A 24,729-nucleotide genomic window follows, 5' to 3' on the forward strand; every position below is an offset into this window, starting at 1 on the left:
GGCACCTCCCCGGTCACTGTGTTCCACCATGGGAGGGGCTGTAGGCACTTTCGCTTGACTGCGTGTTTGTGGTTTTTCTGGTTTTTCTGGTTTTTCACTTTTTACCTTAGGTTTTACTGCTAAATCATACTGTGGTGGCGGTACATCGTCATCCTCTGGTAGAGGAGATAAAGGTCTCTTTGTCACCGACGATCCAGCCGGCGGTGGTTGTTGAGGCTGTTCTGGTTCTCTGTGCTGAATTATCACATCTTCTTCTGCCTTACCTACAGCTTTCTTTTTCCTTGCTTTCTCTAATCGTCGCTTCTCTGCTCCTTTCTGTCTGTTCTCTGCTTCTTCCTCCCAAAATGCCACTAAATCTGCCCCTACTTTCTGCATCTTTTTCTCATCACCTTTATGTTGCTGTTCTAACTCCTTCTTTAGCTTCTGTATGCTGATCAGGTTCAGTCGTCCGTCAAAGTCATGTTTATTAATCCAGGTCTCCAATTTCTTTGTTGCTTTTGGATTTTTTGCTTCCATAAATTTCCAGTCGTCAGTTGATAAATTTCCCTTATTTTTAGACGTCTTACCCCCCATTTTTATTATCCCTTGTTATAATTTGGACTTCAGACAGGGGCACACCTAGGGTGTTCTAAATCTGAAGTTTTCACACTTTCTTTGGACGTGACAATTAATTTGCCGTCGTGTGGTTGATTCCTTTCACCTCCCCGTAGGAAGCGGAATCACTTGCCTGCTGCTTCCACACGCACGGTTGTCACTAACGTTGTCCAAAGTATTACACTTTCACACAGTTATTTACACTTACACAAAACACTATTTACACATAGAAACACTTTTAATAATCGTACGCGTATTCTTATGCCAGGGGAGCTCGCCCTCCCGTGAAATTTAACTAATGTCCTGTATTAGGGGACTCCGCCGTCCCTGCCAAATTTAACTACTTTTTACAGTGCACGTATTTCTACCCGGGATTTCCTTTACGTATTAAAACAGAGGAGTCCGTACCCTCCTTCGGAATTTAACTACGTGCGTCCCTCGCAACCGTAGAGGAGTCCGCCCTCCTTACAGAGTTTAACTGTGTTTCATTAACAGACGATTCTGTATCATCGCTTACGGAGTTTAACTGTTTTATGTGATCACTTTTATCCCCTACCGGTACGCGTATATAAACAGAGGAGTCCGCACCCTCCTTACAGAGTTTAACTGTGTTTCATTAACAGGCGATTCTGTATCATCGCTTGCGGAATTTAACTGTTTATGTGATCTGATCACCACTCACTCAGTACTGTTTACAAAGAAATTCTACTCACTGACTCGACTTCCTGTCTGTCTTCTTCGGGAAAATCTCGTCAACCAGACGATGCCAACGGTGGTCGACAATTGCAGACACGATCAATCGATCGGACCTTGGCCAAGGATTTACGTCTGGACTTGACGACCTCCGCTGGACACCTCCGGTATTGTTGAGATCCCGGACGTAGCCCCCAGTCAATGTTGGGTATTTTCTCCTCCAAACATTCTTAAAACCTTTGATAAGACAAACAGAGTCAAGAACCACCAGTGAGACAGAAAGTCAAATTTTACGCGCGGAGTGCAGTCAGGCTGTACACCAAGGCTACACTAAAGTCTGGCCTGCGCTTCGCTCTTTTTATTAGTGAATCCCTCATCACATGAACAAAAACTTGTCCTAAGGGTGGGGGAATGACGCAAGACAAGTTTCTTCCCGTAACATAAACACACACGTCAATAAGTGCAGCTGTAAGCAAAAACAGTTTCTTTCTTTTACTCGTCGAAGGTCAGCACATCTCGTTCATCTGTTGCAGTTATCAGCTGTTCTGCATCTGCCTGGAGTGTCCTGGTCTTCACACTAAGCATCACATCACAACAGTCAAAACAACCTTCAGTTCTTTTACTCCCAGTTCAGATTGACCCCAGCATGCTAAAACAAGGTTGAATAACACGTACATTCTCGGGGTTAAGTGCAAACAGCACAACACCGTTCTCATCAGAAAGAAGACAAAAGGTACAAATGTTTAACAGTGATAACATATATATATAAAATTCTTAACAGCAGTAAGACGTCATTTCAACGTTGATTTTTGGCTGAAAACTGTGTGAACGTCTTTCAACCAGTGAAAATGCAGCTACATTATCAATGTGTCACAAAACGCTCAGTTCTCTCGTCTAATGGGTGAATTTCTCCAAATTCATTTGTGTCTGACCTGGTGTTTCCACGCGTTTAATGTTTGACATAAAACACCATAAACACGGAGCTGTGTCGGCTGCACGCTGCCAAAAAGACGCCTCCACGGGGGCGTAGTTATGGTGCTGAACTAAGAACACATCTCTTTGTGAGCTCCTGGCCATATTCCTTTATCTGTGGGAACAGTGATAATTATTGCTTGTGGCAATTCTGCGTGGTATACCCATGACAATATGCCAATGAAGAAAGCACAAAACAAATCTAAAGCACACTCTTCTCTGAGTGAGGAAGATGACATCTCTGATGCTAGCAGCATAGCTAACTCAACAGGTGACGCTAGCAACGCACTTCACAAGGACGTGAAGGAGTGACCCACAGCATGGATGTTATTCAGATACTCAATGGGATCAGGAATGACTTCACCTCAAAGATGGATGTGGTTCTGAAAGCGATTCAACACGTTAAAAGGGACATGCAGGACTTCTTGACGTGCATGAATGAGGCAGAGGTGCGCATTAGCAATGTTCAAGACACAGCCAACTCTGAGAAAGGCGGAACAGAGGTGCTAGTTAAACAAGTGACTTTCCTCATAAACAACCTTGATGAGCTTGAAAACCGCTCTCGTCGATCCAACCTGCAATTAGTTCATATGCTGGAGAAGATGGAAGGAAATGATGTGGTGGCTTTCCTGATCATTTCTTAATAACATTTACATTTACTCTGATGGACTACCCAGCAGTGGGGAATAAGTTTCATTACAGTAGAAGTCTTTCGGAAAGCGCTGTAACTAGGTTTAAGGATATGATTCCTTCTTTGTTATGTTCTCCAATGCCATATACTTGTACCAACACAGTGCAGAGTAGCTACCTAAACTCTGTGAGTGAGATAGATTATCTCGTCAATAGTTTTACATCCTCATTGAGCACAACTTTGGATGCTGTAGCTCCTCTGAAAAAGAGAGCCTTAAATCAGAAGTGCCTGACTCTGTGGTATAACTCACAAACTTGCAGCTTAAAGCAGATAACCCATAAGTTGGAGAGGAAATGGCGTCTCACTAATTTCACTAAAAGAAGATCTTCACTTAGCCTGGAAAGAGTCTGTTGCTCTATAAAAAGCCCTCCGTAAAGCTAGGACATCTTACTACTCATCACTAATTGAAGAAAATAAGAACAACCCTGGGTTTCTTTTCAGCACTGTAGCCAGGCTGAAAAAGAGTCAGAGCTCTGTTGAGCCGAGTATTCCTTTAACTTTAACTAGTAATGACTTCATGACGTTCTTTGCCAGTAAAATTTTAACTATTAGAGAAAAAATTACTCATAACCATCCCAAAGACATATCGTTATCTTTGGCTGCTTTCAGTGATGCTGGTATTTGGTTAGACTCTTTCTCTCCGATTGTTCTGAGTTATTTTCATTAGTTACTTCATCCAAACCATCAACATGTCTATTAGACCCCATTCCTACCAGGCTGCTCAAGGAAGCCCTACCATTAATTAATGAGACCCCATTCCTACCAGGCTCCTCAAGGAAGCCCTACCATTAATTAATGCTTCAATCTTAAATATGATCAATCTATCTTTATTAGTTGGCTATGTACCACAGGCTTTTAAGGTGGCAGTAATTAAACCATTACTTAAAAAGCCATCACTTGACCCAGCTATCTTAGCTATTTATAGGCTAATCTCCAACCTTCCTTTTCTCTCAAAAATTCGTGAAAGGGTAGTTGTAAAACAGATAACTGATCATCTGCAGAGGAATGGTCTATTTGAAGAGTTTCAGTCAGGTTTTAGAATTCATCATAGTACAGAAACAGCATTAGTGAAGGTTACAAATGATCTTCTTATGGCCTCGGACAGTGGACTCATCTCTGTGCTTGTCCTGTTAGACGTCAGTGCAGCTTTTGATACTGTTGACAATAAAATTTTATTACAGAGATTAGAGCATGCCATAGGTATTAAAGGCACTGCGCTGCGGTGGTTTGAATCATATTTATCTAATAGATTACAATTTGTTCATGTAAATAGGGAATGTTCTTCACAGAGTAAGGTTAATTATGGAGTTCCACAAGGTTCTGTGCTAGGACCAATTTTATTCACTTTATACATGCTTCCCTTAGGCAGTATTATTAGACAGCATTGCTTAAATTTTCATTGTTACGCAGATGATACCCAGCTTTATCTATCCATGAAGCCAGAGGACACACACCAATTAGCTAAACTGCAGGATTGTCTTACAGACATAAAGACATGGATGACCTCTAATTTCCTGCTTTTAAACTCAGATAAAACTGAAGTTATTGTACTTGGCCCCACAAATCTTAGAAACATGGTGTCTAACCAGATCCTTACTCTGGATGGCATTACCCTGACCTCTAGTAATACTGTGAGAAATCTTGGAGTCATTTTTGATCAGGATATGTCCTTCAATGCGCATATTAAACAAATATGTAGGACTGCTTTTTTACATTTGCGCAATATCTCTAAAATTAGAAAGGTCTTGTCTCAGAGTGATGCTGAAAAACTAATTCATGCATTTATTTCCTCTAGGCTGGACTATTGTAATTCATTATTATCAGGTTGTCCTAAAAGTTCCCCGAAAAGCCTTCAGTTAATTCAAAATGCTGCAGCTAGAGTACTGACGGGGACTAGAAGGAGAGAGCATATTTCACCCATATTGGCCTCTCTTCATTGGCTTCCTGTTAATTCTACAATGGAATTTAAAATTCTTCTTCTTACTTATAAGGTTTTGAATAATCAGGTCCCATCTTATCTTAGGGACCTCATAGTACCATATCACCCCAATAGAGTGCTTCGCTCTCAGACTGCAGGCTTACTTGTAGTTCCTAGGGTTTGTAAGAGTAGAATGGGAGGCAGAGCCTTCAGCTTTCAGGCTCCTCTCCTGTGGAACCAGCTCCCAACTCAGATCAGGGAGACAGACACCCTCTCTACTTTTAAGATTAGGCTTAAAACTTTCCTTTTTGCTAAAGCTTATAGTTAGGGCTGGATCAGGTGACCCTGAACCATCCCTTAGTTATGCTGCTATAGACTTAGACTGCTGGGGGGTTCCCATGATGCACTGAGTGTTTCTTTCTCTTTTTGCTCTGTATGCACCACTCTGCATTTAATCATTAGTGATCGATCTCTGCTCCCCTCCACAGCATGTCTTTTTCCTGGTTCTCTCCCTCAGCCCCAACCAGTCCCAGCAGAAGACTGCCCCTCCCTGAGCCTGGTTCTGCTGGAGGTTTCTTCCTGTTAAAAGAGAGTTTTTCCTTCCCACTGTCGCCAAGTGCTTGCTCATAGGGGGTCGTTTTGACCGTTGGGGTTTTTCTGTAATTATTGTATGGCTTTTGCCTTTACAATATAAAGCGCCTTGGGGCAACTGTTGTTGTGATTTGGCGCTATATAAATAAAACTGATTTAATATATATATATATATATATATACATATACATACACACAGTGAGGAAAATAAGTATTTGAACATCCTGCGGTTTTGCAAGTTCTGCCACTTAGAAATCATGGAGGGGTCTGAAATTTTCATGTTAGGTGCATGTCCAGTGTGAGAGACATAATCTAAAAAAAGTGATGTGTTTGTTATGTGTCGGACGCAGCTCGGAGAACCGACCAGCGTTTGAAGGACCCAGTATGAAATAAGCAGAGCACGGTACAAAGGCTAACTGAATTTAATACATAACAGTGAAAATGTAAGAACAGAAAGGTGCGGTCTGGCGTGGTGCGCTCCCAGCAGCGCTAACGGTCCGGAGCCAGAAGCTGTTTCGGACCCAAGGACCCCGCCGACACCCCCCAGGTGGCCGCAACAACCGAGTCTGTGAAAGAAGGAACCATTATGTGAGTCCACACTCTACACACAGAACACTTAAAGGTGTACAAACAGCAAACACTTCCTGGCTTGATTGCTGATCAGCTTCCAACCTGCAGGCATGGAACATCCCGTTCACAAAACTCCACCGCAGTGGAAGCTGATACATGACTAACATACAGCTCAATACAATAAGGTGTGAGGGACACCACATTTACTGACTGTATAACTGTTAGTCACAAAATCCAACGTACCTCAGGAAGTGTGCTGACGAGCGTGAGACCTCACCCCCTCCTCTTTCACAGACCGTACATCAAACCTGGACGTTTCTCAGCATCCGCTGCTGATGAGATGGCTCCCGAGACGACGATCTCACCCGTCTGGTCACAAGGTCGAGTCTCTGGCAAATACACACTGTGCACTCCAGTCTTAAATGCCAACATGCTCCAATCCATCCAGATGCACCTCAGCTGTGAGTCCTGACGAGTCGCAGGTGATCAGGGTGAGGTCCTGACAGCCTCAGCAACACAGCCACTCAGTCCCAAATGCACGCCACCTGGGAGGAAAACAAACAGACAAACAAACCGGCAGCCAGGCCCCCCCAGCCATATAACAGTGTTGGAGAGTTCTTTTGTTTTTCATGATTCCATAATTTATTCCTCAGAATTGAGTGATTCCATATTTTTTTCCCCTCTGCTTGGTCTAAAAAAGTAACCGTTACTGACTGCTACAATTTTTTTTCCTGATTTCTTATAGTGTTTCTTAAAGCCAGAAAGTTGCCATTTGAAATGACTTTAGTTTTGTGTCATGTCTGTGATCTGCTTTTTTTCTACGAAATTAAACAACTGAATGAACATCCTCCGAGGCCGGTGATTCCATAATTATTGCCAGGGGTTGTATGGTGGGGTTGGTAGGTAGGGTGAGTGTGGCATGTGGGGTTTGGTCCTGGGTGGCTGTGGATGTCTGGAGCTCTGGGGTTTGTGGGGCCCAGGGTCCCGCGGCCCACTGGGGGGTGGGTGGTTGTGGTGGTGAGCGGGTGTTGGCACTGGGGGGTGGACAGCTGCTCGGAGGCTGGGGTGCCTTGGTCTCTGTGGGGTGGGGTATTGCCCCGCTCTCGCTTGGACAGTCTCCCGATCTTGGGGTTTGTTGTTTGGGGTGGGGGGTGTGGATTGGCTGCTGGGCAGAAAGTTTGGGGGGTCCCTGCTGCCTGTGCTGGGGGAGTCGTGGGTGTTGGGGGAGCCCCGTGTGCTTCCTGGCCCGGGGGATTGGGTCTCGTCTCTTGTGTGGGGACCGGGCCCCACCCTCATATGGCTCAGTAATCCCTGCCCGCGCTTTGGATTCATATCAAATATATATGATATATTTAACTGAAATTTCTGATCCAGACAACCAATGATTTATAAAGGAAAATCATGAAAATTATCAGGGGGACCCAAACGTTTAACTGTGTAGCCTCCCAGAACACTGGTGGGGACGACAGCATACAGAAAACAGGTGGCAGATCTGGTAGCCTGGTGTTGTGACAATCTTTACTTCAATGCAGACAAGACCAGAGATGGTTACTGATCCAAGGAGGAGTGGGGAGCTGCACACACCAACTATACATTGATGAGACAGAGGGTGAAGACCTTCAAATTCCTCGGCACTCACATCAGTGATCTCACCTGGTCTTACAACACCAACATATCATCAAGACGTCCCAACACAGACTGTACTTTCAGAGAACACAGAGAAAATGTGGTCTGTCAGCCAAAATTATCAGTAACTAAGATTGAGAATGTCCTCACCAATGCCACCACAGTCTGGTACGGGAACTGCACAGTCCAAGAGGGGAAGGCTCTCACAGTACAGAGTCCTACGTAGGACACAACCTGGTCAGGGACAGTACACACCCCCAACACTCACTCTTCACACACCGACCATCAAGCAGACGCTACAGGAGTCTGAAGTCCAGGACTACTAGGCTAGGGAACAGCTTCTACCCACGGGCCATTAGGCTTCTCAGTAACTCTCTGACACACTGACCCCTCCACCTGACTGTTACTTCACCTCATCATTATTACTATCAACTTCTAAGTATTTATTAAAATAGCTTTGCTCACAAATTATGCACTTTATGACTCTTGCACAGCAGGAATACTGCTTAAAACTACACAATAGAGCACAATACAGACACTATTAGTTTATGCAGTAATACATTCTTCAGTGTAATAATGTGTATTTACTCACGTGTTCTTTTTTAAAATCATCTGACGTGAACTTTCTACATGCAATTTTCGAGAGACAATGAAAAGAGTAAAAATTTCACTGTGTGGCACATGACAAAAAAAACAACCTCTAACTCTGTCGTCTACATCAACACCGCCCCCTTGAGGTGGTGAGGGAGACAGCTAGGAAGGTAATGGTTGTGAGACAGACATGGAGACTTTGGGAGAATGAGTACGCACATCAGAGAGCAAGGAGAGGACAAAGACTCAGACCACAGTAAATGACTATTAACTATTGATCATCCACTCATTGATTGTTTAATCTGGAATATGTGGTGAAATGAGGAAAAAAATAACCTGTCAGTTTTGCAGAGTTCAGTGACCCCACAAATTAAAAAGTGGAACTGCAGCATTTTTATGAGTCAGTAAATATTAAAGAATTTAAAATTTCAAAATAAAAGTCATTCCTGGCATCTTTTTGTCTTCCTGAAAATTAGGAGCAGGTGTGAGAGTCTGATGGACGACCAGAGGCCTGACATGTCCCGATCCACACAGAAGACAACAAACTCCACATGGCCCTGGTTCATTTGGGTTGGATCCAGATCCCAGAGTCTGGACCCTGGACCCGAGAGGCGAGCCATCTGCAGTAAAACCTGATCGTCTCTAAAAGAAAAACCAAAGTCTGTCCTCAGCTTCAGCTGTCCAGCTGCCACTGCTGCACCAGTGAGACATCACATATTGCCATGGAAACGTAACCCTTGGGTCCGACGGCTTGGGAGACGGACAGACACAGTCCGACCGAGACCTGGTACAGCCGGTTAGGTTTCTACAGGAGAGAGGATGAAATGGTTAGCTTCTAGCTCAGTATGAAAGTAAGCTAATGCTTACATTGCTGCTAGAAAGAAGAAGTAGTTGTAATGCTAGCTCCCACTGTAGTAACAGCAACATTAGCACACTTATGCTAACATCAGTACTTCCACATATCAGCAAACACACGACACACAGATGACATCATGCACATTTTCATATTAGCATTAAAAAAGTGTATTAGCAAACATGTCAGCGTGGGACAATGACTGATGCTACAGCGGATGCTAATGCTCTGCTGGTTAGCATGCAAACATTACCTTATATGTAGCTAGTGCATAGCGTTATACTGAGAAAAGGCTAGAGGGCGCACCAAGACTCCGTGCTAACAAAAAAGTGGAATCAAAAATATGAAAATTCAGATTTAGTTTGAAATTTTCAGACTGAACAGGAATCTTTCAAACTTGCGGTATTTATTCAGCAGCTTTTTATTTTTCTGTTCTCTGCTCCGGCTGCTCTAAAGTTACAGAAAAAAATTCACAGAAAACGCAAGAGGAATTTTTTTCTTCTGTAAAGTGCAAATGAAAGAGAAACCTGTGTGTGTGTGTGTGTTACGTGTCTGTGTGTTACCTGTGTGTGTGTTACATGTCTGTGTGTTACCTGTGTGTGTGTGTTACATGTGTGCTACAAAGTGGACCTCCACACCACAGTCAAGGTCCTCCCTCTACCTGGTCTTTAAGAAGATTCGTCAGGAGGACAGAGTGCTGGAGGACTAGAAGCAAGCCGACCTGCTAATGTCAGTAGGGACGTCCTGATCCAGATATTTTGGCTTCTGATCAGACATTTTAAATGATTAGTCTTGCCGATACCGATCCGATTGTTGTGTGTGCTGCTGAAGAGGAGGTACTGCTGGCCCACCACCAGATGGCGCACTGCCATGTGGGCACCTTTTTGCCCAGAAGAGGGTGTTTTGGTCTGTTGGCACCACCAGGTGTGCACCATTTAGGCTGTCAGCTGTTTTTCATCTTCATCATCCACTCCATAAAAGCCTGGGAGAGACACCATAACTCTGCCGAGTTATCAGCTTACCAACAGGTAAACTTTCTCAGCCGTTTTTGTGCCGTTCGCACATTCACTGCTACTGAAATCTTTGCAGTTGTATCCTTTAGTATACTTGCAGCTTGGAGCTGGGTTTGTGGAGATTTGGAGGAGCTGGCATTTCCACTCCTCACTCTTCTTATTCTAAGTATAACTATTAGTACTGCACGTTCTCAGTTTTTCCTGCTCTCTGGGAGTGGTGGATTTTTCCCTCAGGAGAGGAACTGTGTTTTCTGCTGACTGTTGCTGGGTGTACACACACCCATCTAATCTGTTTTTGCTCCTGCCAGCAGTACCGGTCCGACAGCCTCGAGCGGTGGCCACCTGGGAGTACCAGGACTTGGCGGCTCTGGTGTGTTGCAGGCCTCCGGCTGGCAGTGGAACTTTGTGGGTCCCGGCTCTTCTCTGGATGGGCGTCTCCTACCCTCGGGCCTGCCCACGTGTCACCATTATTGTTAATTGGACTCAGCATATCTGGACTCTGTTTGCACCTTTTGGCATAATAAATTGTTATTTATTGGAATTCCTATTGACCGTTCGTTTACGCCCCCCTAACGTGGGTCTGTGCTCACTTTCTCAACAGGATAACTCGGCCACGTCATGGACTCCGAGGGGCGTTTACCACCTGATGACTGACCAATGGAAGTGCAAGTTGCGCAGGATCCACCAGAAGGATCGCTGGGTGAACTGTGGCACATTCTGTCTAACCTCACTGCTCAGTTGGATTTGTTAACTGAGCAGGACGCTCACCTCAGCCGTAGGGTGGAGGCTCTCACCGCGCAGGTAGACATGCGCACGTCAGGTGCGGCTGCAGCCGCTCCCCCTCCAGTGGATCTGCTGCCAAAAAGAGTTATTCCAATGGTCGTTCAGAGGTCCCCCCCCCCTCGTTGCCCGAAGCTTACATAAGTCCCCCAGAACTGTACGGTGGTTGTGTTGAAAGGTGCGCGGACTTTCTGATGCAGTGCGCACTCGTTTTTTCACAATGGCCCGATATGTACGCGTCTGAGCACAGCCGAGTGGCTTAGGTAATCAATTTACTTCGGGGCAGAGCACGCGCCTGGGCTATGGCGCTCTGGGAATGAGATTCACGGGTCCTCTCTACTTATACTGAGTTTATAAGGGAGTTTCGACTGGTGTTCGATCATCCCAATAGAGGCGAGACCGCTTCTAATATGCTGCTGTCAATGAGACAGGGACGGCAGAGTGCAGCTGATTACGCAATTGACTTCCGCATCGCGGCAGCGAGGTCCGGTTGGAATTCAGTCTCACTCCGCGCCGCCTTTGTAAACGGGCCGTCTCCGGCCCTAAAGGAGCATCTGGTGGCTAAGGATAAGCTGTGGGATTTAGATGGGCTTATTGATCTGGTTATTCGTTTAGACAATCGGCTTGAGGAATTCAAGCAAGAGCGAGACGAAGGGCGTGGCCGGGTGCATGCCGTCCCTCTCCCCTCCAGATCCGAGTTAGCGCCATTCTCTCCCCGCTCCAAAGCCGGGGCTCTCCGCGTTGCACGAGCTCCCCCTGCTGACGTTGCTATGGACACGAGCAGGGCGAGAGTGAAAGTAAAACAAAGGAGGCTGGCACGTGGAGAGTGTGTTTACTGCGGCTCAAATGAGCATGCGCAGAATAAGGGGCCCCAGATGGTTAACCACCAAAGCTCAACCATAGAGACTGGGCCAAGAGTGAGCCATACAAACCACACGGGTGTCCCACACAAATGCGCACGACTCCCAGTCACAATCCTTTGTGGGGATTTAACCCTTACCGCTCCAGCACTGATTGACACAGGATTGGAAGGGAACCTACTGGATAGTAGGTGGGCTAAGGCTGTAGGGCTCCCTCTGGTGGCCGCTCCTTCACCATTAAAGGTGCGGGCGCTAGATGGCACCCTACTACCAGAAATTACACACCAGACACAGCCTTTAACCTTGTCTCTGGTAATCACAGGGAGGAGATTCTGTTTTATGTAACACCTTCTACCTCCAGAGTTATTTTGGGTTATCCATGGATGATAAAACACAATCCCCGAATTGATTAGCCGTCTGGGGTTGTGGCTCAATGGAGCGAAACCTGCCACCGGGAGTGTTTGAGATCCTCGGTGCCACCTGGCAATGAAGTTAAAGAGGAGGTCAGAGTCCCCCCCAATCTCACTGAGGTGCCAGCTGAGTATCATGACATTGCTGACGTCTTCAGCAAGGATCTGGCACTCACCCTGCCCCCGCACCAACCGTATGATTGTGCCATTGATTTGGTTCCAGGCGCTGAGTATCCATCCAGCAGACTGTACAACCTCTCACATCCTGAACGCGAATCAATGGAGACCTACATCCGGGACTCATTAGCTGCCGGGCTAATCCAAAATTCTTCATCCCCGTTAGGTGCAGGTTTCTTTTTTGTGGGCAAGAAGGATGGTGGTCTCCGTCCATGCATTGATTATAGAGGGCTGAACAAGATCACGCAACCGATACCCGTTACCTCTATTGGATTCAGTGTTCACGCCCCTGCATGGAGCCAAAATTTTCACTAAATTGGATCTTAGGAATGCCTATCACCTAGTTCGGATCAGGAAGGGAGATGAGTGGAAGACGGCATTTAACACCTCCTTAGGTCACTTTGAGTACCTGGTCATGCCGTTCGGCCTCACTAACGCCCCGCTACTTTCCAAGCCTTGGTAAACGACGTTCTGTGGGATTTCCTGCACCGATTTGTCTTCATTTACCTAGACGACATCCTCATCTTCTCTCAGGACTCTGAGACCCATGTCAGGCACGTCCATCAGGTCCTTCAGCGGGTATTGGAGAACTAGCTGTTTGTGAAGGCAGAGAAGTGCGAGTTCCATCGCGCCACTCTGTCCTTCTTGCGGTTCATAATCTCCTCCAACTCCGTCGCACCGGATCCGGCTAAGGTAGCTGCGGTGAGAGATTGGCCCCAACTGACGAACCGTAGGAAGCTTCAACAGTTCCTAGGGTTTGCTAATTTCTACAGGAGGTTCATTAAGGGCTATAGTCAGGTAGCTAGCCCCCTTACGGCCCTGACCTCCACCAAAGTCCCCTTCACCTGGTCGGATCGGTGCGAAGCCGCGTTTAGGGAGTTGAAACACCGGTTTTCGACTGCACCACTTCTGGTGCAGCCCGATCCTAGCCACCAGTTTATAGTTGAAGTGGATGCCTCTGACTCAGGGATAGGAGCCGTGTTGTCCCAGAGCAGGGAGTTCGATGGTGTTCTCCACCCTTGTGCTTACTTCTCCCGCAGGTTGACCCCCGCTGAACGGAACTATGACGTTGGCAATCGGGAACTCCTAGCTGTGAAAGAGGCCCTTGAGGAGTGGAAACATCTATTGGAGGGAGCTGTGGTCCCGTTTGTGGTTCTCACCGACCACTGGAACCTGGAGTACATTCAGACCGCCAAACGGCTGAACCCCAGGTAGGCCCGGTGGTCACTGTTTTTTGGACGTTTCAATTTCACCATCACCTATCACCCGGGGACTAAGAATGTCCGGTCTGACACCCTGTCCCGGGTGCATGAAGAGGACACAAAAACAGGCTGTTGGACCCACCGGACACCATCTTACCGGAGTCCACTATCGTCGGTGCCCTCACGTGGGACGTGGAGGAAGTTGTCAGGGAGGCCCTGACCCAACACCCGGATCCGGGAGGTGGACCAAACAACAGACTGTACGTGCCACCAGACGCTTGGACTGCCGTGTTGGACTTCTGTTACGGTTCCAAGCTCTCCTGCCATCCAGGGGTGCAAAGGACTGTGGCAGTGGTCCAGCAGCGGTTCTGGTGGCTGTCAGTTGAAGCAGACACTCGGGACTACATCCGAGCCTGCACCAGGGGCAAGGCAGTAAATCAGCCGGAGAAGGGGCTCCTCCAGCCATTGCCCGTGCCTCATCGCCCCTGGTCCCACATCGGCCTGGATTTCGTCATGGGCCTCCTTGCATCTCAGGGGATGACTGTCGTGTTGATGATAGTGGACTGGTTCTAAAAGGCGGCCCACTTCGTGGCCCTCCCGAAGCTTCTGACGGCCCAGGAGACTGCAGACCTCCTGGTCTACCACGGTATCCCTACGGACATCGTCTCAGACAGTGGTCCTCAGTTCTCCTCACAGGTCTGGAAGAGCTTTTGCAAGGAGCTGGGGGCCACGGTGAGCCTGTCATCCGGGTACCACCTTCAAACCAATGGTGAAGCAGAGCGGGCTAACCAGGACCTGGAGCAAGCCCTACGTTGTGTCACATCTGCGCACCCGACGGCCTGGAGCCAACACCTGGCCTGGATCGAGTACGCACATAATAGCCAAGTGTCACCCGCAACCGGCCTCTCCCCGTTTCAGGTCTGCTTGGGGTATCAACCCCCGTTGTTTCCAGCAGTTGAGGGAGAGGTCGAGGTGCCCTCGGTCCAGGCCCACCTCAGGAGATGCCGTCGGGTGTGGAAGAAAGCCCGCTCTGCTCTCCTGAAGGCCCGGACGTGGGCTAAGGACCATGCGGATCGCCGACGAGCCCTGGCCCCAACATACCAGCCCGGGCAGGAGGTTTGGCTATCCACCAAAAACATCCGCCTGCAAACAGACTCTCCCAAGTTGACTGACCGTTTCATTGGACCGTTTAAGATCATCAAAGTAATCAGCCCAGCCGCAGTGAAGCTTCGACTCCCGGCCTCTCTGCGGATTCACCCGGTCTTTCACGTGTCATGTATCAACCCTATCACACTTCGGACCTCTGCTCCCCTGGACCGGCGCGACCTTCTGCCCGAATCATCAATGGGGAACTGGCCTGGATGGTCAAGAAACTCCTGGATGTTCGTCAGAGGGGCCGGGGGTATCAATATCTGGTAGACTGGGAGGGGTATGGCCCAGAAGAGCGCTCCTGGGTGAAGAGGAGTTTCATTCTGGGTCCCACCCTCCTGGCGGATTTCTACCGGGAGCACCCAGACAAGCCGGGGTGGACGCCAGGAGGCATCCGTTGGGGGGGGGGTCCTGTTGTGTGGGCCGCTGAAGAGGAGGTACTGCTGGCCCACCACCAGATGGCGCCCTGCCATGTGGGCACCTTTTTGCCAAGAAGAGGGCGTTTTGGTCTGTTGGCCTCTGTTGGCACCACCAGGTGCGCACCATTTAGGCTGTCAGCTGTTTTTCATCTTCATCATCCACTCCATAAAAGCCTGGGAGAGACACCATAACTCTGCCGAGTTATCAGCTTTCCAACAGGTAAACTTTCTCAGCCGTTTTTGTGCCGTTCGCACATTCATTGCTACTGAAATCTTTGCAGTCGTATCCTTTAGTATACTTGCAGCTTGGAGCTGGGTTTGTGGAGATTTGGAGGAGCTGGCGTTTCCACTCCTCACTCTTCTTATTTTTCTTTTTTTTTTCTTTTTAATATTTATTTCATTCATTTAAAAGAAACAGAAAAGCAAAAAACAAAAGCACCACAATACCAGAATGAAAAGGAGCAGAAAGAAGAACAAGTCTTATGATTTCTGCCCCTTTTAACAATACAATCTTTCAATATACAGCATCATAGTCAACATTATTTAACGGATTGCATTTCTTTAACTTGTCACATACCACTGACCCATTTCATAATTATGACCATTAATTAATAGATTACATCACTGACAGGTTATATTTAAACTTAAGACACTCCAAACATTATTAACAGTTTACTTTTTTTTTTTTTTACTTTCTTGCAGCCCACTGACTTACTTCATAGTTTCATACTTACTTAATACATCTAATTTAATATGTTTTTAAAATAATTTAAGTGACCTTAATTCTTTAATTTCTTTATTAAGATTGTTCCATAATTTGACACCATTTACTGCAATACTCCTTTCCTTTACTTTGGTTCTAAATCTTGGTTTTTTAAAGACTTCTATTCCTTTCAATTTATAACTACTTACTCTTTTTTCAAACATATTTTGAATGTTTGTTGGTAAAGTATTTTTATTAACTTGGTACATCGTTTGTAATATTTTCAAATCAACTAAATCATGAAATTTAAGTACCCTATACTTAAACAATGGATTAGATGGATCTCTAAAACCACTGTTACTAATCACTTTTAAAGCTCTTTTCTGCAAAATAAATAAAGGTTGTATATAGGTTGTATATGTTGATCCCCAGATTTCTACACAGTAAGTTAAATATGGGACAATCAATGAATTGTACAATGTTAATAAACCATAACTATTTAATGAATATTTTACTTTATGCAAAACAGCAATGGCTTTCGCTATTTTTCCTTTTATGTAATTTATGTGTGACTTCCATGTAAGATCTTCATCAATCATGACTCCTAAAAATTTCATTTCTTTTACCCTTTGTATATCCATTCCATCTATTTGTAATGACACATTATTTTCTTTCGCTCTATCATTAAACAATATGAAATTTGTCTTAATATTTAGTGACAATCTGTTTATATCAAACCAATGTTTAACTTTTTCCAACTCTGTATTTATCACTTGTGCTACTTCCTGTATATCTGATCCAGAGTAAAACAGCGTTGTATCATCAGCAAATAAAATGCTGCCAAGCACATTGGATACATTCACAAAATCATTGATATACAAAATAAACAGTTTGGGTCCAAGTACCGATCCTTGTGGTACTCCATAAATAATGTTACACAATTCTGATTTGGTATTATTTATCTGAACAAACTGTTTTCTATTTTCTAAGTAGCTTTTTACCCACTGATGTGCAACACCTCTTATTCCGTATTGTTGTAACTTGTGGAGCAATCTTGAGTGGTCTATAACATCAAAAGCCTTTTTCAGGTCAATAAAAATACTTACAAAATAATCCTTATTATCTATTGTTGTTGATATTTTCTCTATTAGTTCCATAATTGCCATAGCTGTCGAATGTTTTGTTCTGAATCCATACTGAGCATTATTTAAAATATGATGTTTCTCAATAAATTTATCCAATCTTGTTACAAAAACTTTTTCCATAATTTTAGAAAACTGTGGAAGCAATGATACTGGCCTGTAATTAGAAAAATTATGTTTGTCTCCATTTTTATATAATGGGACTACCTTAGCAATTTTCATTTCATCTGGAAAAATCCCAGTTGACAGAGACAGATTACAAATATAAGTAAATGGTTCAATAACAATTTTTATTATACTTTTTACAGTCATCATGTCTAAATCTTCATGGTCAGTTGATCTTTTGCTTACACAGTTTTTTACAATATTTCTTATTTCATCTTTTTCCACATTGTCCAGGAAAATACTATTGACCGTATTTACCAATGTAAATTGGTTCCTCTCCCTCAGGAGAGGAACTGTGTTTTTTGCTGACTGTTTGCTGGGTGTACACTGTTAAAGATTTTGTATATATGTTATCACTGTTAAACATTTGGACCTTTGTCTTCTTTCTCATGAGAACGGTGTTGTGCTGTTTGCACTAACCCTGAGAATGTACGTGTTATTCAACCTTGTTTTAGCATGCTGGGGTCAATCTGAACTGGGAATGAAGAGCTGGATGTACTTATTATTATTATACAACTTGTTTTTGTAGCCGCTAACACTGGGAGTAATAGACCTGAAGGTTGTTTTGACTGTTGTGATGTGATGCTTAGTGTGAAGACCAGGACACTCCAGGCAGATGCACAACAGCTGATAACTGCAACAGACGAACGAGATGTGCTGACCTCCGACGATAAGAGTAAAAGAAAGAAACTGTTTTTCCTTACAGCTGCGCTTATTGACGTATGTGTTTATGTTACGGGAAGAAACTTGTCTCGCGTTGTCCCCCCCCCCCCTTAGGACAAGTTTTATGATGTAATGAGGGCATCTCTAATAAAAAGAGCGGGAGCACAGGCCAGACTTTAGTGTAGCCTTGGTGTACAGCCTGGACTGCACTCCGCGCGTGATTAATTTGACTTTCTGTCTCACTGGTGTTTCTTGACTCTGTTTGTCTTATCAAAGGTTTTAAGAATGTTTGGAGGAGAAAATACCCAACATTGACTGGGGGCTACGTCCGGGATCTCAACAATACCGGAGGTGTCCAGCGGAGGTCGTCAAGTCCAGACGTAAATCCTTGGCCAAGGTCCGATCGATTGATCGTGTCTGCAATTGTCGACCACCGTTGGCATCGTCTGGTTGACGAGATTTTCCCGAAGAAGACAGACAGGAAGTCGAGTCAGTGAGTAAAATTTCTTTGTAAACAGTACTGAGTGAGTGGTGATCAGATCACATAAAACAGTTAAATTCCGCAAGCGATGATACAGAATCGTCTGTTAATGAAACACAGTTAAACTCTGTAAGGAGGGTGCGGACTCCTCTGTTTATATACGCGTACCGGTAGGGGATAAAAGTGATCACATAAAACAGTTAAACTCCGTAAGCGATGGCGTGGAATCGTCTGTTAATGCAAAGCAGTTAAAATCCGCGAGGAGGGTGGACTCCTCTACGGTTGCGAGGGACGCCCGTAGTTAAATTCCGGAAGGAGGATACGGACTCCTCTGTTTTAATACGTAAAGGAAATCCCGGGTAGAAATACGCGCACTGTAAAAAAGCAGTTAAATTTGGCAGGGACGGCGGAGTCCCCTAATGCAGGACATTAGTTAAATTTCACGGGAGGGCGAGCTCCCCTGGCATAAGAATACGCGTACGATTATTAAAAGTGTTTCTATGTGTAAATAGTGTTTTGTGTAAGTGTAAATAACTGTGTGAAAGTGTAATACTTTGGACAACGTTAGTGACAACCGTGCGTGTGGAAGCAGAGGCAAGTGATTCCGCTTCCTACGGGGAGGTGAAAGGAATCAACCACACGACGGCAAATTAATTGTCACGTCCAAAGAAAGTGTGAAAACTTCAGATGTAGAACACCCTAGGTGTGCCCCCGTCTGAAGTCCAAATTATAACAAGGGATAATAAAAATGGGGGGTAAGACGTCTAAAAATAAGGAAAATTTATCAACTGACGACTGGAAATTTATGGAAGCAAAAAATCCAAAAGCAACAAAGAAATTGGAGACCTGGATAAATAAACATGACTTTGACGGACGACTAAACCTGACTAGTATTCAAAAACTGAAGGAAAGGTTAGAACAGGAACATAAAGGTGATGAGAAAAAGATGCAGAAAGTAGGGGCAGATTTAGTGGCATTTTGGGAGGAGGAAGCAGAGAACAGACAGAAAGGAGCAGAGAAGCGACGATTAGAGAAAGCAAGGAAAAAGAAAGCTGTAGGTAAGGCAGAAGAAGATGTGATAATTCAGCACAGAGAACCAGAACAGCCTCAACAACCACCGCCGGCTGGATTGTCGGTGACAACAACACCTTTATCTCCTCTACCAGAGGATGACGATGTACCGCCACCACAGTATGATTTAGCAGTAAAACCTAAGGTAAAAAGAGAAAAACCAGAAAAACCAGAAAAACCACAAACACGCAGTCAAGCGAAAGTGCCCACAGCCCCTCCCATGGTGGAACACAGTGACCAGGGAGGTGCCTATCCTATGATAGAAGTACCAAATCCTCGTGCAGGAACAGCAGGACATCGATCAACCATGCTCGTATATCGAACATGGAATGCTGATGATATCAAAGCAGCAGTCGACATGATACCATCGCCACATGTCGACATTGAGGGATTTATGCAGGATATAGAAAACATTAGAAGTTCTTACCACCTTAGTGGACCTGAAGTCCAACAGGTGTGGATGAAAGCATGTGGCCCTAAATGGAGTCAGATACGCGGAGACTGGAATCCTGCAGACCAGGATGGCGTACCGTTGCCACATGATGATCCAGTCTTGAAAACAAGAGTGGAAGCTATGATTACACGTGCAAAAGGTGTGTTAGGACCAAAAATAAATTACACTGAAATTACCAGGACAACACAGAAAGAAGGAGAACCATGGATAGAGTTTAGATGCAGATTTGAGAGTGTATTTAGGGTCCATAGTGGCATATTGCCAGGAACACCAGTGTATGAACAACAATTGAAAAACGCTCTGATCCAACATTCCAATAAGGATATAAAAGCTTGGATACAGAAACATTGGATTGGACTGCCAACAGGCACATTGGAAGAAACACATACACACTGCTGTCATGCAGAGGGAGTCTTAAAGCAGAAAAAGACAGGGAACAGCAACAAAGGAGTGTATGTAGCACACGGAGATGATGAAATATGTTACCAACAGGGTAACTTAAAACAGCAGAAGCAGTGCAAACGCCCCCAAAAGCCATGGCAAAACAGACAAGGTGGACAGCCACAACGTCAAGGACCATGGCAACCACAACAGCAGCACAGACAGGGAGGGCCACCACGTGGTCCCCTGATTTGTTGGAACTGTGGGAGAGAGGGACATATGTATAGAAATTGTCCGAATCCACCTACTGAGGGAGCAGCAGGAGGAATTCCACAACGGAATAATCCTCCACAGCCACAGTATCCACAATGACTAGAATCCATAATCCATGATTCCACATCAGATAGGCAGTCTGATTGTGATATGGATCTGTGTGCCTTACTGGGAAATCCGGTACCAAAACCCGAAGTGACTTTGTTGGTAAATGGACGACCAGTGACATTCCTTTGTGATACAGGAGCATGTAGAACCACATGTAATGACAACATACCTGTCCATCAATTAAGCAACGAAATCTTTAGGGTTCGCGCTGCAAATGGACAAACATCAGACGTCCCTATCACTAAACCCATAACGTTGGCAGATCCATTTGGCCTGACATGTACTATGTCAGTGTTGAACATGCCACAATGTCCAGTTAACCTTTTAGGACGAGACGGATTGACTGCATTGGGCTTGTCCATAATTGTGGAACAAGGGAAATTAGTTGTTGAACGCACAGGAGGCGTTAACATGGTAAGAGAAGAAAGCGATGGCCCCACATTCCACTATTACTATACATTTGACATTTCAAAGGAAGATGCTGCAGGATGGGGTAAAGATGTCGTCTTGCAAGCAACAGCCCTACTAAAAAATCCTGAACAAAAGATGTCACCACCTGACCTGCATGTCACAATGTGGCATAAAGATCCTCCAGGTCCGGATGGTGACTATGAAACTAAATTGAAAAATGTTTCACCTGTGAAGCTGACAATAACCGATTTGATTCATGATGGCAACTCAACAGCTGTCATAACAGTAACAGGCGCCACTGAAGATGTTTCAAAATTGAGATTCACAGGTATGCCATTACATGTGTCACTTTGTAAACCATATTTGACAGAATGGCAAGAATTGGGACTGACAGTCATAACAGCTTTGTCAGCCTCTGATTGGAGCAGAGTTGGACCACGAACGGAGTTCAGTCCATCAACTAAATTGTACAAAGTGCCAGTTAATGTCTCATTGGTGCTGACAGCTGGAACACATATTGATGTGTCCACTTCACAATCCTGAGTGTTTCAGTTGAGTCCTGAAGAGGATGATCTTCTCTCTTCAGTACCATCAGGATTGTGGACAACAGGTCCTTCAGACGTAGGACTGATAAAAAATGCACAACCTGTAGTTATAAGACCAAAAACAGAATACAGACCATGTGTAAGACAGTATCCATTGAAACCTGATGCAATTGAAGGAATCAGGCCAGTAATAGAGGATTTATTAACAGCAGGAGTAATAGTGCCATGTCCAGATTCACCATGTAACACACCCATATTTCCTGTAAAAAAGGCTCCGCCCTCAGTGGGGTGGAGAATGATTCAAGATCTGCAGGCAGTAAATGCTGCTGTGATTAAAAGAGCACCATGTGTTCCAGATCCACACACCTTGTTAAATTCGCTGAGACCAAATTCTAATAGTTTCTCAGTAATTGACATAAGTAATGCGTTTTTCTCTGTGCCAGTACACCCAGATAGTCAATTCTGGTTTGCCTTTACCTTTAAAGGACAACGATATACATTCACCAGATTACCGCAGGGTTACGCAGAAAGTCCAACTATTTATTCTCAAGTCATGTCAGCATGTTTAGCCAATTTCGTTCCACCGGCAGATAGCCAACTATTGGTGTATGTTGATGACATTTTGATTGCCTCTGACACACGAGAAAACTGCATAACTGACACAGTAGCATTATTATGTTTCTTATTTGACAATGGCCACAAAGTGAGTAAAAACAAAGTTCAGTTGTGTAGGGATAAAGTAAAATATTTAGGACATGAATTATCAGCCACAGGGCGCATGATCCTGTCTGACAGGAAGGAAGCAATTTTACATGCTCCAAAACCACAAACCAAAAAGCAGATGATGTCATTTCTTGGACTGACTAATTACTGCAGGGCATGGATTCCCTGCTATGCAGAATTGACTAGTCCACTTTCTGATTTGATGTACAAGGATGATATTTCAATGTCAACTGTGTTGGAATGGAACAAAGATGCTGAGGAAGCCTTTGTAAAAGTCAAACAAACATTAGTGTCATCCACAGTTTTGGCACTACCAGATTATAGTAAACCATTCATTCAAACAGTTGATTGTAAGAATAAGTTCATGACTAGTGTTTTGGTTCAAGTGTATGGCTCAAAATTAAGGCCAGTTGCCTACTACTCATCTAAATTGGATGCAGTAGCAAGTGCTCTACCACCATGTGTACAAGCTGTTATTGCAGCCTCTATGGCTGTTCAAAGTAGCAGTAATGTTGTTCTATTCCATCAGCTGACATTGAAAGTTCCACATGCAGTCTCTGCACTTCTGTTGCAGACAAACATGAGCCTTTTGTCCCCAGCAAGACATCTTTTGTGCATGTCCTTGCTATTATCACAACCACACCTTACGGTAGAGCGCTGTACAACATTGAATCCATCCACATTGATACCTTTACCTGAGGATGGTGAGCCGCACAATTGTCTTGATGTAGCTACAGTCTGTACGAAAGCACGCCCAGACCTCCAGGACACACCCATCCCAAACAGTACAATTGTGTATGTGGATGGTTCTTCCACTAAAAACGCTTATGGACAAACACAATCTGGATATGCTGTTGTCACAAATTCAGAAGTATTGGATTCTGCTTCATTGCCATCGTCATTTTCAGCACAAGCAGCTGAATTAGTTGCTTTAACTGCAGCTTGCTATCTGTTTAAAGGTACGGCTGTATCAATTTATACAGACAGCCAGTACGCTTTTAGCACAGTGCATGTGTTTGCAAATCTGTGGGAAGAGCGTGGAATGGTGACATCATCTGGAAAGCCAGTGACTCATGCCACACTCCTAACTGCACTACTGAAGGCTGTGAAATTGCCTAAACAAATTGCTATATGCAAATGTGCGGCTCACACCAAGGGCTCTGACAGTATTTCAAAAGGAAATGATTTTGCTGACAGAGCAGCAAAAGAGGCAGCAGCAGCTTCTTCTATTTTTGTTGTACAGGAAACCACTCCAGATTTGCATTTAGGTCATACACTGCTTGCTGACATGCAACAGCAGGCAACTGACAGAGAAAAACAAATGTGGATAACTAAAGGGGCTACGTATGCAAATGATTTGTACGTATGACCACAAAAGAAACCCATATTGCCAAAAAATATGTTTAAATGGGCAGCTATTATGAGCCATGGCGTGACGCATGTCTCATCAGGGGGTATGATATCGCAATTGCAATCTATTTTTTGTCTTTATGGGTTCGATGCATATGCAAAACAGCATTGTAGAGCATGCATGATATGTGCAAAACACAACTCACAAGGCAATTTGAGACCCCAAAGAGGCAAATTTCCAACACCACAATATCCCTTTCAAGTGATTCATATGGATTATATACAGCTGAGTAAACATGAAGGGAAGGAATTTTGTTTAGTCATAATTGATGCCTTCTCAAAATGGGTAGAATTGTTCCCTACCAAACATGCAGATGCACTTACAGTGGCTAAGGCATTATGCAAAGGCATCATTCCACGATTTGGAATACCAGAAACAGTCTATTCAGATAATGGAGCGCATTTTGTTAATACAATAGTGCAATACGTAGGAGAAGCGCTACAGGTCAATCTCAAAAATCATTGTGCTTATCATCCACAAAGCGCCGGATTAGTGGAAAGGATGAATGGAACAGTAAAAAACAGACTTAGAAAGACAATGGAGGAAACAGGCAGACCATGGACACATTGTGTAGATTTGGTAAAAATGTATATAAACATAACTAGTACCATGGGGTTGACACCGTATGAAACATTGTTTGGCAGAAAATATCGACTGCCATATTATGGGCAAATTTGGGATGTACCTGAGGAAGCCAATTTGGCGGATTACATGAGAAAAATGTTAGAAGGACAACGAGGGAGAGTTCCAAACACTGATGATCCCATTTCTCCACAGGAGGACCCTAAAGTGGTACCTGGAGACTGGGTGTTGATAAGAAGCATCAAGAGAAAACACTGGCATTCACCTAAATGGGAAGGGCCCCATCAAGTACTACTCACAACACCCACAGCCTTGAAAATTGGGGAAAGAAGTACATGGATTCATTTGACTCACTGTAAGAAAGTCATTTCTGCAGACACAGACAAACAGTAAGAACAGTAGGACAAGACTAGTAATAGTGTGTGAGCTTGGTGTTAAGATCCAGGTTAGACACGAAAGCTAGCAGAAGACATTAAGAAGCCACTGTTCTGAACATAGGTGTGCTGT

At 44.6% G+C, this 24,729-nt stretch overlaps 1 protein-coding gene across 1 annotated transcript in view; it reads right to left on the bottom strand.

Moving 5' to 3' along the window:
* Positions 1 to 8,527: 8,527 nt before the first annotated feature.
* The window catches only part of galnt11 (UDP-N-acetyl-alpha-D-galactosamine:polypeptide N-acetylgalactosaminyltransferase 11 (GalNAc-T11)), a gene marked incomplete at its 5' end in the record, with an annotated part of 61,715 nt that continues 45,513 nt past the window's right edge, over positions 8,528 to 24,729 (bottom strand). Inside the window, one exon of the mRNA XM_034165324.1 lies at positions 8,528 to 9,051. Coding sequence (XP_034021215.1) covers positions 8,920 to 9,051 — 132 coding nt within the window. The remainder of the gene's footprint in view (positions 9,052 to 24,729) is intronic.

The sequence above is a fragment of the Thalassophryne amazonica genome, unplaced genomic scaffold (assembly GCF_902500255.1).
Source record: "Thalassophryne amazonica unplaced genomic scaffold, fThaAma1.1, whole genome shotgun sequence".
In the NCBI taxonomy this organism is placed as follows: Eukaryota; Metazoa; Chordata; class Actinopteri; order Batrachoidiformes; family Batrachoididae; genus Thalassophryne; species Thalassophryne amazonica.